Here is a 13832-nt window from a genome sequence, read left to right as displayed (position 1 = left end):
TTGCTGTAGACTGCAACATCCCCATAGATGCCTCTTTGTGCTTCGAAATGGCAATGTAGGTTGCAGCAAAAAGTAAAAAAACGCAATTTATGTTCTATTCAATTAAAATGCTAATAAAGCTGTTTAGAGAAAATTTTCCTACGAACGCATGTCGAATCAACCAAAGAAAAACTTCATTTTGTTCTTTAATGGATTTATCTTCCATCCCTGTTTCTTTTCTTCATCGTGATTCACGAACATAAAAGGATAGGTTATTTATCGTCGTCGTTGCTATGAAATTTTCCCATTAATACTTTTATGTTAGAAAATTGGAGAATCTTTGTTTCCTTGGATAGTTGGATGGTGGCGTGGGTAGTGGCAAAGGAAGAATTTTTTTCAAGGGTATTTAAATATGAGAGAAGAAAAAAAATTCCGACAAAGAGTATTTTACGTTATATACCTCTAAAACTTAATATTTTACTTATATATGCAATTTAATTTTTCAACCAAGAGTGGTCAATTGACCATCCTTACCAACGTGTAGCTTTGCCCCTGAGCGTGGGAGGGGGTTGGAGGTTGAACAAACAAGGGGGATTATGGAGCTGAATATATACGTAATCTAGTTTTATGTGCAGTCAATGCCGGGAGAGTAGCGAATCCAAAAAGAGAGAAATGATTTAAAAAGATAGAAAAAACAAAAAAGCAAGAAGAGGAAAAGTGGCGCGAAGAAAAAACAAATACTCCTACTCTGTATATCGCTTTATCAGTTCCACTCAATCCTTGTTTTCATCTATCTTTGCCCACTGCCAAAGATAGATGAAAACAAGGATTGAGTGGGGCTAAGACAGAGGAAACGTTGAAGGAACGTTGTCACTTGAATTTTAGCAAGGTGTTTGGATCTTGGTCGAAGAGACATGTCTCTTACATGTCATTAACATCTTTGAAAGCAACAGTTATACAAACTCATCGTATATTTTTTTCTTTTCTTGGAGGATGGACTAAATTGGTTTTCCAAAGCCTTTTACCTTTTCTTCCGCATGAGAGAAATTTGTTTACTTATCAACTCAAATTTTATCACTTCATTGTTCTTAATTAATGCACATTCTCACTCTAATATATTATTTAATCAAGAAAATGTTAGGACCGAAAAAGTCAGGTGTTATGCAAAAGCTAGCAAAGCAAACCTTGAACGACGATAAATCATACAACAAAGAGAAATCTACCAAAAGAGACACAAACATTTAACGTGGTTCGGTCAACTGACCTACGTCCACAACGGAGATGAGCAATCCACTATAATAAAAAGAGAGTACAAAATATCGAGAGAACAACCTCACGAAGAGGCAAACACAAGTGACACACTAACACTTGTCCCGTAAAGTTCTTCCCCTAAACAAGACTCTCAAGCCCCCTATGGCTACATTGTGGATGCTACTGAATGTGAAAGAAGGATCCTCAATTTATAGAAGTCCAAACCTTTTCCTACAAGAAAAGGGACTAGCCAAATATGGAAGAATTTATAATTTCCTTTTACAAAAAGGAAAACCTAGTTAAGGTAATTATATTGCCTTTTTCCTTCAAGAGATAGGAAAACCAAATATGGTAAGAAAATTATGGCAAACACCTAACAGAAAAGGGGTTGGCGTAAATAGGTGTGGGTAAATTTTGGGCAGAGGGAATGAGGGATGTAACAACCATTTTTTATAGAGGAATTTTCTAAAATCACTATTGTTTAGTGGCTATTAACTTCTCCTAGCTACCATATACATAATTACTTCCTATAGCTACTATTCAGTTGTTACGGTAGTGTATTCGCTGTATTTGCGCTGCTGTGTTCATGAATACAACAGCAAAAAGCTCCTAAAATCAGGATAATCCAGCTGTACGCGCATGTATTCACATGTATTCGTGCCATGTATTCATGAATACAACAACAAAAAGTGCATAAAATTAGGCAAGTCCAGTTGTACGCGCATGTATTCATATGTATTCGCATTGTTGTATTCATGAATACAACAATAAAAAGCGCCTAAAATCAGGGCAGTCCAGCTGTACGCGCATATATTCACATGTATTCGCGCCATGTATTCACGAATACAGAAACAAAAAGCGCCTAAAATCAGGGCAGTCTAGTTGTACGTGCATGTATTCACATGTATTCGCGCTGCTGTATTCATGAATACAGCAGTATGTATTCATGAATACAACAGTAAAAAACGCCTAAAATCAGGGCAATCCAGTTGTATGTGAATGTATTCACATGTATTCGCGCTATGTATTCATGAATACAGTAACGACAATCACCTTAAAAATAGGTATGTCCAGTTGTCTAAGAGACGAAAAACATAAATAACGTATTTCATACCTTATTTCATGCCTCAATGGTAGTATATACCATAAATACTTATTTTGCTATAAATATAAAAAATAGCTATAGAAAATATATTTTAAAATAATTTTGATTTATAATAAATAGGATGGATACCTTTGCTATAGGAGATAAAATTTTCTTTTTTTATATAGTTGAGCAATATAGGCATTTCTCTCCGGGCTGAACAAGTCTACATAAGAGCAAAATGTGGTGCATTGGGCGATGTATGGCCAACTTTATAACAACAGTCATTTCTTCACCGTTAATTGGTTTGACTAGAGGTATACATGGACTGGTTGTTTGGATTTGATCAATATCAAATCAAACCCATTATATCGGTTTGGATTGATTCGATTTTGTCGGATTTTTTGGATTTTTCGGATTTTTTCGTTACATGAATATTATTCCAATCTTGCTTTATTAAAGTTATAGATAAAATTTTGATAAGTGAATACATGTTTACTAAAAATAAAAATAAAAATAAAAATAAGCAAACACATGATCTATTAAAGTATTCTTATGGGAGAATTTTTTTTTTTAGTAATACATAATAATTTATTTTCTTAGTTGTCTAACAATAATTCATGGTTGATGTACGCTTTCATGGTTAGCCGAATTTAATAGTTAAACATAAAAATCAATATGACGCCTAAATAATGATATGTTCTATGTAATTTTAGATTATCGAGATACCACTTCAAATTCATAAAAAATATAAGAAATTTTGCCATATGAATATGAAAGAACAAAGAGATGATTGACGGATTGCAATAACTCTTAATAAGAAAGTGATACAATCCATTATTTAGTGGGCGTTTGGAAATAAGAATTGTAAAAGTGAAAATAAAAAATTCAAGTGAAAATGATATTTGAAAATTAGGGTTGTGTTTGGACATGAATATAATTTTGGGTTGTTTTTGAAGTTCTGTTAGTGATCTGAGTGAAAATTTTGAAAAATAACTTTTTGAAATTTTTCAAATTTTCGAAAAATTTCAAAATTCATCTTCAACTGAAAATTGAAGATTTTATAACCAAACACTAATTTCGAAAAAAGTGAAAATTTTTTGAAAAAAAGTGAAAAAATTCTTATGTCCAAACGGGCTCTTAAAGTAAATAAAAATGAATGCACTTTAGAGTTCTATTAAATATTACATCCCATGAGAAGATCTCAAATATTTCTAGACATCTTTTAAACAAAATTCTATATAAAATCTTAAAAGTATATATAAAAAAAGTAAAATTCATTTGTAGCCGGCCGGTGAAAACAATTATCATTCGCTAGCCATGAATTAAGCCATACAATTTATAGCCCCAAACAAATTATAATGGCTAGCCTAAATTGGTCTTCTCCGCATGCCGACAAACATTATTGTAAAGCCTAAATCGTTCATCCACGTTCTCATTAAAGTTGCAGCATGTTCCTTAGGCTATTGTTTGTTTAATCCAGATTAACTTCATCATCCATCTAATTTTCTTATTTTTTTTTGAACAAACGTCTCCTGCTTGTTCTCATTAAACAATTGTAAAGCCTAAATCGTTCACCAGTAGAAAATATGCGACTTGGCCATGATTAGTTTTTGTCCTAACCTCATCATGTTTTATTTTTGCTTCTGTGCCACGCTAAAGCTAATAAGAAGCAAGTTTAAGAGCTGGAAATATTATGTGTTCTTCACTTTTGAATGAGGGCTTTATATACGCAAAGTACTTGCAATTAATTGATTTCGTTGATGCTACCTACGAAGTTTCTATCTTTTTCGAATTGATGGTTAAGGACTCAAAGCCTCATGTATTGTAGACCATAATAACAAGGGGAAATACTCTATACTCTCTGCGTTTTGTTTAACTACTTTATCACGAAATTTAATAAAGAAAGAAGTATATTCAAAACTTGTAGTCTTAAATATGCCATGACTTTTTTTTTGGATAATAGCGTTTGGGAAACATTAATGATACATTAAGGATACATTGTAAAATGTGCGATACATTTTATATATACAAAATCTATACATCGTAGAACACTCTATACACTTTGGATACACAAAAACGCTCGGGATACATTAATGATACATTATGGATACATTGTAAGATGCACGATACACTCTATATACAAATTTTATGAAATGTATACACTAAATAGATTATCACTATACAAAAAATATACTAAAATAGACAGTCACTATAAAATATATACAAAATAGACTGTCACTATACAAAAAATACACAAAATAGACTGTCATTATTTAAAAAATATGCAATAGACTATAACCATACAAAATAGACTGTCACTCTACAAAACTATACAAAATAGACTGTCACTGTACAATTTACATACAATAAACAGTCACTATACAAAAAATATAGTACTAAATAGACTATCACATATAAAAATGGGATTTTTTCTTATCTATACCATATATGAAACCTTATTACCAAAAATGTGCATAATTTCTAAATTACCCGCCCAGTCCACATTATTTCTACAGGTTTTGTACCAATCATTAAAAGCTAATTAATAGCAGTTGTATCTTCCTATTTATGCGAGCTAAATTTTAGGAGAAGAATATTCTGAACAGATTTGGCGTGAATATTCTGAAAAGATTTAGGAGAAGAATATTGAAACGGAAAGGAGATTTCTGTTTTTCATCTTCATCCGTTCTTCCATATATTTTCCACCATTGATAGCCATTAAAAAGCTTGAAAGCTTTGAATTCAAATTTGGGTTCTCAAAAATCATTATTTGTTTGGATTGTGTGCTGTTGTAAATAATTCGGAATATGTTTAGGAGTTTATATCTCAATTTTGAGGGGTTTTGGTGAAGATTAGACTTGGTTTGACTAAATTTCAGATTGAAACTCGAAGAAGAAGAAGAAGAAGACATATTTTCAGAAATTGTAGATAAATTGTAGTAAAATTGTAGAATTGTAGATAAATTGTAGATAAATTGTAGATAATTGTAGATAAATTGTAGATTGGGAAGACTAAAACTTCTACAAATCTTCTACAATTATGTCAAAAATGCCAATTATGCTACAATAGAAATGGGAATTGGGATATTAAAATTCAATGTATTCATTTTGTAGATATCTTGTAGATAAATTGTAGATTATTTGTATTCTGATTGTAGATGCATTGTTTTCTGTTTTCACAAATCCAAAACGACTAAAGCTTCTACAAAATCTTCTGCAAAAAACAGTCTACACTTTATCTACAATTTTTCTACAATTTATCTACAATTTCTGGAAATATGTCTTCTTCTTCTTCTTCTTCGAGTTTCAATCGACTGTGTTAACCAGTAACCTTCAGCCACTGTCCAAAAAAAAAACAAAAAAAAGAAGTCAATGAAAATAACGATACATTGATGTTTTGTACGTGTAAATAGAGAATTGGTAAATAAGAACTAATCTGAAGATACGATCGCTAAGTTAAGATTTTTGGGGAAGTAAATGAGAACTAATCTAAAGATTATTGATGCTACTGTCCATCTCCATAGGGGGGGTTGGGGGGTTGGGGGATAGACGGGTAAAGATAATTGTGGGAAGATACGGTCCTAAATTAGCGCCTAATATAAATGCACCCTTAATTATATCTCTAATTTGAATTATGGTATATAAATGGTAATTTGGTATGCTGAAATGTAATTAACACAAACCTTAAACATTGAGGGTAATAAGGTTTCATATATGGTATAGGAAGGTAAAAATCCCTATAAAAATATACAAAATAAACATTTTGGGCTGTTAGATGTAATATGTTTGGGCCAGAAAAATATTCTATGTCAATGGGGAAAAACATAGGCTATTAAAATTTTGAGGGACTATAGAGGGTTATTTTCTCTATAAAAATATATTTATATGTCGTTTTGGTTCGGGTTTTTTTTACTCAATACCAAACCAAACCTAGCCGGGTTTTTTTATTGGTTTGGTTTGACTTTTTCGTTTGGTGCGGTTTTCCGATTCAGTTTGAAGGTTTGACTTTGATATTTTTGAAGTTCTAAAGCAATGGAAATTGCAGAGGGTAGCGTTTCTGTTAAAGAGAAACAAATAAAGTTCTTTTTCACGTTGCATCTGTAACTATTGAATAATCATACTAGTACTTCTTTTGTGCTATGACTAAGATCCTAGAGAACTTAAGTAAAATTCTAGTCATACTTCTTCAGAAGCATATTTTCCGAAATTTGTATAGATTCTAGAAGATCTTATTGAATTGAGTATGCATAATTAGTTACATTACATATTGACACTCGAAGAGGTAAACTTGGAATCATTTTAACCAGAAAGGAAGAGAAGAGGCAAAGACTGATATTGAAGGCAAACTTTTGTGAGTTGCATTACTTCAGCGTAAAAATTGCACGGGACGTCTTATTTGGTCGCCTCCATTTAACCTATACCCATATTTTTAAAATTATTTAACCTATACCCTAATTTTTACAACTTCAGGTTCCTTTCCTTCTCCCCCTGCTACCTGTGCCCTCCTTTCTTCCTCCTTTCTTCTCCAAAGTTTTCTTTCTCCAATTGTCTCTGACTCGACAGTTCGAATGCAATGCAGTGCCCAACATGGAACAAGATTGGGAGTTGGAATTCCATGTTTTCATTGCCAATTCATTCAAACATAAGAAATCAGTTGGGAAGAGTTTACTCAGTAGAAAATAAAGAGAGAGAGGGAAAAGAAGCTGAAAGAATTAGGGGAAGGGACTGACCAGGATTTGTTTTCATTGCCAATTCATTCAAACATAAGAAATCAGATGGGAAGAATTTATTCAGTAGAAAATAAAGAGAGAGAGGGAAAAGAAGCTGAAAGAATTAGGGGAAGGGACTGACCAGAATTGATGGAGGGAGAAGCGGAATTGCAATAAAAGCGAAGAACATTTATTAGTACTGCTGCGGAATTTGGAGGATGTATGAGCCAATCCAATAGAAACAAAAACTGAAAGCTTTCTCATTTGCACAACCCCTTTTAATTTTGCTAACTACGTAGGAGTATTTGTTTTGAAATGGAGATGGAAGTGGAAGCAGCGTGAGGAGAATGAGATTCGTTAGAAGCATAAATCAGCTGAAGTTAAGCAAATATAGAACAAAACTTCAGCTAAAACATGCTGAAGTTCAGCAAATAGAGAACAAAACTTTAGCTACTATACTTAAGTTCAGCAATTACAAACAAAAACTTCAGCAAATAGAGAACGAAACTTCAACTACTATGCTTAAGTTCAGCAATTACAAACAAAAACTTCAGCAAATACATAACAAAACTTCAGCTATTATGCTTAAGTTCAACAATTACAAATAAAAACTTCAACAAATAGAGAACAAAACTTCAGCTACTATGTTTAAGTCCAGCAATTACAAACAAAACCTTCATCACACTTGGTTCAACAACTTTTGCTACTTCAGGCCCGTCTACTAGAATGCTGAAGTTTTGCGTGATTGCCTTTGCTACTTCAGCCCCGTATGCTTAAGTTACGCGAAAAAGTGGGTACGCTTGCAATTTTTTTTGCAAAGCGGGCACAAGTTAAAACGTGACCCAAAAAGCAGGTATAGATGCAAATGCCCCTACTTCAGCTCCAGTCACCACCAATCCAATGGAGTCTTTTTTCTCTACCTGTTTCTAAATTTCAAAATTACTTGGAAATTACGGACCTTTAAACGTCACTTCTCTTTTCTTCTTTTCCACAGTTACCCTTCTTCTTGATTGCTGTAATTTGCAATCACCTGTCAGATACACCACGAATATGAAGTTTACATAAATATGCATATCACAGCAACACATTGTTGCCTTGTCACAAAGGTTACAGTATCATTCTCAGACTTAAGAGGCTGCAGGGCATTTTATTTTCTGAAACTGAATATACATATCTGCATATTTACTCTTTTAGCATGGCTGCCCCTTTATTATTCTTGACTTACAACAGGACTAAGTCTCTTCCATACTGATTATTTTGCACCAGTCGGACTCTTGGAGATCTGAAAGAAGTCATTATATGGTAGGTGCAATTAAGGGCTCTTCAGACATTATCTTAGTACTAAATATCAACTGTATTTGCCAGTCTTCCACATTGAACTGATAAGGGTTGCCTTTTATTACTCGTACCAGTAGTAATTTGGGAAATTCTAGATTGGAAGCAGCAGTATCACAACCAGGTACCAGTAGAATTTACCAGGAAGTCCATCAAGAACTAGAGATTTTGCTTGAACTTTGATGGAATCTTCTCTCTTTAAACTTCCAAATATTAGGAAGTAAAATAGTGCTCAAAAGTGGTATCTTGTTGCTAAATGGCCAATAGTATCACTCTATTAATCAGGTTTTTTCTTGACCAAGTATGCTACTTCTCGTTGTCAGTTCTTCCATTCAGGCTGCAACTGTTGACAATCTGAAAAACAGACCATATGACGCTTAATTTACTTATAGATAACCATGCCTAGGAAAATGGAAATATATAACTCCGAAACCTTTTCTTGTTATTATGTAGAAGTTCAATATCAGGTAGTGTGGATTCTTTTCAAGGCGATTAGAAGATTAAGTGCTATGAGGACATTATGGATTCTGTGATACAGAATAGACAAAGAGAAACAATAAGCATAAAACATGTACATTTACTCCTCAAATATTTACTGGTTGTAATTTGTATAGACATTTCAAAAATATCAGCTCTACTATTATGAGATACTGATAGAGCCAGATCTTTGAACTTAGTAATTCCTTCTTCAGGGTGCACATTTTCTGTAAAAATGGCCTAAGATCTCAGATTCAAGGAGGGCAATATTTTGTCTTCAGTCAAGTAATGAAATGGATGTTAATGTTATGATTACCAGTAGCAGTTTAAGGTCTTAATCCACTTCCAAAAAATATCGGGGGAATATAAAAAGTTCAGCAGAAAAAAATTGAAGTATATGCAAATATTTTGTGGTTAGGCAGGAAATACCTGAAAAACTTGTTGTCGAATATGATGATTAACCTCAATTCAATATCTCTCAAGGTGTCTATGTGACTTTGAACAAATTAGAGACAACAATTCAACCACAGTCGTGACTTCCGATCTTTGCTGCTGAATTGTTGCATTTCTGGATATCTTTTTTCGAGATTAATATAATGTTTTACAAAATCAACATGAGGTAACAACTTGGAAGAGTTATCAACCATTCAGATCACCAGTAATCTCCACATGAACAGACTCCATTTTTAAAATGGTGGAAGCGGTGCATATCACGTACAATAATTTCTCGTTTCATGACAAGCGAGATGTACTTTGTTGCACTATGACAGTCTGCACAAACCCGAAGATTTTTCCTGATGTGAATAGTTGTACCAGCACTTGTATTTAAAAGCCCAAATGAAATAGCAAGCTTCTCACTGTGGCTCTTTAACAATTGCTCCTGAACATCATCTTCCACATCGTGAATTGAATCGGTATCAGGTATATATCCAGCAGCTTTGATCCTATCAAGCAATGTCTCAAGGTAAGCATAGATCTTCTCAGACTGAGGATGGGTAGTGCTGCCTGAGTAGAATGTGTGGACCTCGTTTCTTAAATCAACTAGACTGCATCCAGGTGTCTTTTGAATACCTTTTCTCTCCATCATAGTTCTGACTTTAGCAACTTTATGCCACATTGAAGCCGTGGCATACATATTAGCAAGAAGCACATGATATCCACCATCATCGGGATCTAGCTCAAATAGCTTGTCTGCTGCCTTCTCCCCCAGATCTACATTTTTGTGAATCTTGCAAGCTCCCAACATTGCACCATAGACGTTGAGTCCTGGTCTGACAGGCATATTATCGATGAAGTTCCAAGCTTCACCGAGCCGACCAGCTCGACCAAGTAGGTCAACCATTGCCCCATAATGGTCCATTGAAGGCTCCAAGCTATATTCTTCCCTCATGATCTTGAAATAATACCGCCCCTTCTCTACAAAGCCAGAGTGACTGCAAGCTGAGATGATACATAGAAATGTTATGTCGTTAGGCTTTACATGTCCCGTTCGCATTTCCTCAAATAATTCAACAGCTTCCTTTCCAAAGCCATGCGTGCCATATCCATCTATCATGGCATTCCATGTTGTAACATGCCTATCACCCATTATGTCAAATAGCTTTCTTGCTGTGTGAACTGCTCCACATTTCGCATACATGTCAACAAGAGCAGTGGCTGCAAAAACATTCCTGTTCAAACAAGTCCTTATAGCAAATCCATGGATCCACTTAGCTTGACGCAATACGGATAATTCAGCAAGAGCTGTAACAACACTCACCATTGTAAATGAGTCAGGTTTGATGTTCAGCAGATGCATTTTACAAAAAAGAGTTAATGCATCCATTACACACCCGTTTTGTGCATAGCCCAATATCATAGCATTCCATGAGACAAGTGTTTTTCCTTTCAAGTTTTTAAACAATTCAGCTGCAATATCCACTCTTTGACACTTGCAGTACATTGAAATCAATGAGTTAACAACTGCAACATTAGAACTAAGACCTAGTTGGTTGACTAATTTGTGAACAAATTGTCCGAGCTCGAGATTCCTTGATTCAGCACATGCATGTAAAGTGCTCATAATAGTCACATTCGTCGGTTTGAATCCTTCATCCAACATTCTCTGGAAGATAATAAGAGCTTCATCATAATATCCATTCCGTGCATATCCGTCTATCATGGCATTCAGCGATACAACCGTCTTAGAATCAATCTTATCAAAAACCAACCTAGCAGTACCCACCGACCCACATTTAGCATACATATCAACCAAAGCAGTCGAGACATTCACAAGCGACTCAAACCCGTTTCTATAAACATATCCATGGATCGACTTCCCCATTCGCAAGGACCCAATAGCAGCACAAGCAGGCAAAATGGACACAACCGTAACCGAATCCGGCCTATGACACCCTTCCTCATGCATCCTCAAAACCAACTCCAACGCTCTCTTCGACATCCCATTTTGTGCATACCCAGCGATAACCGTATTCCAACAAACCAAATCCCTATCGGGCATTCTATCAAACATCTTACATGCATCACCAACCATCCCACATTTCGCATAAAGGTTCACTACACTAGTCATTGCAAACAAATTATCCGAAAACCCATGAAGAATCAACTGGGCGTGCACCTGTTTACCCTTTAAAACATCAGAAGTATCTGCACAAGCTTTTAACAAATACCCAAAATTGTAAATTACCGGAGTTACATTATCATATCTCATACGAGAGTAAAAGGATAAAGATGAATCCACAGTAGATTGACGAGTATGAGCTTTAAGCATGGTATGATACATGGGGTCAACTTTGAGTTTAGCAAAGTCAAAGACTTTGGTGGCATCATCAAGGCTACCATACTTGGTGAATAAGCTGATTAATTTGGTTTCGAAAAGGTGTTCGTTATAAAGACCATTTTTAATGATGTGAGGGAGAATTTGGTGAAGCTCTTTCATGGAATTGCAGAGCTCGAGAAGGATTGCTGTTGGGTGCTTATATATATGTGATGGGATGTGGATCCTTTGAGCTAGAGACGGCGGCTGGCCGGGAATCGCCGCCGGTAGCGGTGGTGGTGGTAGAGTGGTGGAGCTGGCTAACAGCGGGAAACTCATGAATCTTAGGGAGTTTCTCGGAATCTACGGATAGAGCTAAGTACAACTTCCAAAGCGCAGCTTACTATCGAGTTTTAAATGTCCATTAATAATCATTGGAGTATTATCTTTCAGCTTATATGTTCTTGCAATTTTTTTCTTTAATCTAAACAATTTATATTTTGAGAATATAAGTACTTCCATTTTTAAAATATTTCTTTCGGGACATACTTAACAAAAAATCACTAATCAATATTTGAAAGATCTGATCATCGGATAAACTCTATATTTATTTATTTACTTTTTTTATATGAATAGATATTCTATTTACTCTTGAAAGGAAAAAATAAAGAATTAATTAAGATGTCAACAAAGATAATTATGTTATGAATAACATTGTACTTAGAGTGAATATCTATCTTTTAGAGCTAATAGCCTGTTTGGCCAAGCTTTTTTTTTTTTTGCCCAAAAGTGCTTTTTTGGCAAAAGCACTTTTGGCCAAAAATTGAGGTGTTTGGCCAAGCTTTTATAAGGGAAAAAAGTGCTTTTGAGGAGAAACAGAAGCAGTTTTTGAGAAGCAGAAAAATGTAGCTTCTCTTCAAAAGCACTTCTTTGAGAAGCACTTTTGAGAAAAATACACTTAGAAGCAGTTTTCAACAGCTTGACCAAACACTAATTACTGCTCAAAAGTGCTTTTCAAATTAATTAGCCAAACACAAATCGATTCTCACGGAAAGTACTTTTTTGAAAAGTACTTTTGGGAAAAGCACTTCTCAAAATAAGCCGATTTTAGAAGCTTGGGCAAACAGGCTATAATTCATTATTCCCCTATAAATAAAGGGGCTTTACCTCATTGTAATCGTTCCTAAATTCAATATTACCTCTCTCTTTTCTTTGCAATATTATTCTTTTCCTTATTATTTTATTTTACGTTATCAGCAAGAGACTCTACCATCTCAAAAATCTCTTGAGAAGATTAAGGTATAACTTTTCTCTTCTTTTAATTATGACTGATATTATAAAAAGAAAGTTCGTTGCCCTTGAAATTTCGGGCAAGAACTATATGACATGGGTGTTGGATGCTGAAACATTTAGATGCAATGGGTCTTGGAGACGCCATTAATGATAAAAATAAAGCATCTACCCAAGAATGTGCTAAGGCCTTAATTTTCTTGCGTCGTCACCTTGATGAAGGGTTGAAAATAGAATATCTCACAGTAAAAAATCCACTTGTTTTGTGGAATGGCTTAAATGAAAGATATGACAACTTAAAGTAGGTCACTCTTCCACAAGCACGATATGATTGGGCTCATCTGAGTCTCCAAGACTTTAAGTTTGTTTCTGAATGTAATTCTGCGATGTTCAGAATTACTTCTAAATTGAAACTATGTAGAGATAGTATCACTGATTATGATATGCTTAAAAAAACATTCACAACGTTTCATGCCTTCAATATGGTCTTGCAACAACAGTACCGAGAGAAAGGTTTCAAAAAATACTCTGAGTTGATTTCTTTTCTTCTTGTGGCTGAACGAAACAACGACTTGCTCATGAGAAATCACAAAAATCTGTTACATCCCGCATTTTCGTATGTTAAAGTTTCGTCGTAAGTTAATCGACGTAAGTTCGAGAATGGGATTATTTTGAGATTATAAGCATCATGTTATGTCAAACAAGTGATGAGTGAATCCGTGAAGGTGAGAGGGAAAGCAAGTTAAAAAAATGAATTTTCGTCTAAGTTTGACATATTGGGATAAAATATGGCCCGAGCTAAAATACCCGGTATTTATGGACTAGTGCCATAGAAGGTACCACATGACCATGATAGTAAGGTGTATAAGGTATGTGAAAAGTGAGTAATATTTTAAGTAAGTGGAAATAATTCTTAATTATGTGGGTAATTGATAAATTATTGGATACTG

The 13832-nt window shown here is 34.5% G+C and overlaps 1 protein-coding gene across 1 annotated transcript; it reads right to left on the bottom strand.

Annotated features, from left to right (window-relative positions):
• LOC109205874 (pentatricopeptide repeat-containing protein At1g11290, chloroplastic) lies at nucleotides 7823-12051 on the bottom strand. Its single transcript, XM_019368638.1, has 2 exons — nucleotides 9267-12051; nucleotides 7823-8714 (listed from the first exon to the last, which is right to left on the bottom strand). The coding sequence occupies exon 1, from the start codon at nucleotides 11929-11931 to the stop codon at nucleotides 9490-9492; it is 2442 nt and encodes an 813-aa protein (XP_019224183.1). The 5' UTR covers nucleotides 11932-12051; the 3' UTR covers nucleotides 7823-8714; nucleotides 9267-9489.

This window comes from Nicotiana attenuata, chromosome 2, assembly GCF_001879085.1.
Source record: "Nicotiana attenuata strain UT chromosome 2, NIATTr2, whole genome shotgun sequence".
Classification (NCBI taxonomy): domain Eukaryota; kingdom Viridiplantae; phylum Streptophyta; class Magnoliopsida; order Solanales; family Solanaceae; genus Nicotiana; species Nicotiana attenuata.
This window is presented reverse-complemented; position numbering and strand designations above follow the sequence as displayed.

Excerpts from the sequence above, each read along its gene's own strand:
- LOC109205874 (XM_019368638.1), bottom strand. The coding sequence starts at position 11,931 with ATGAGTTTCCCGCTGTTAGCCAGCTCCACCACTCTACCACCACCACCG.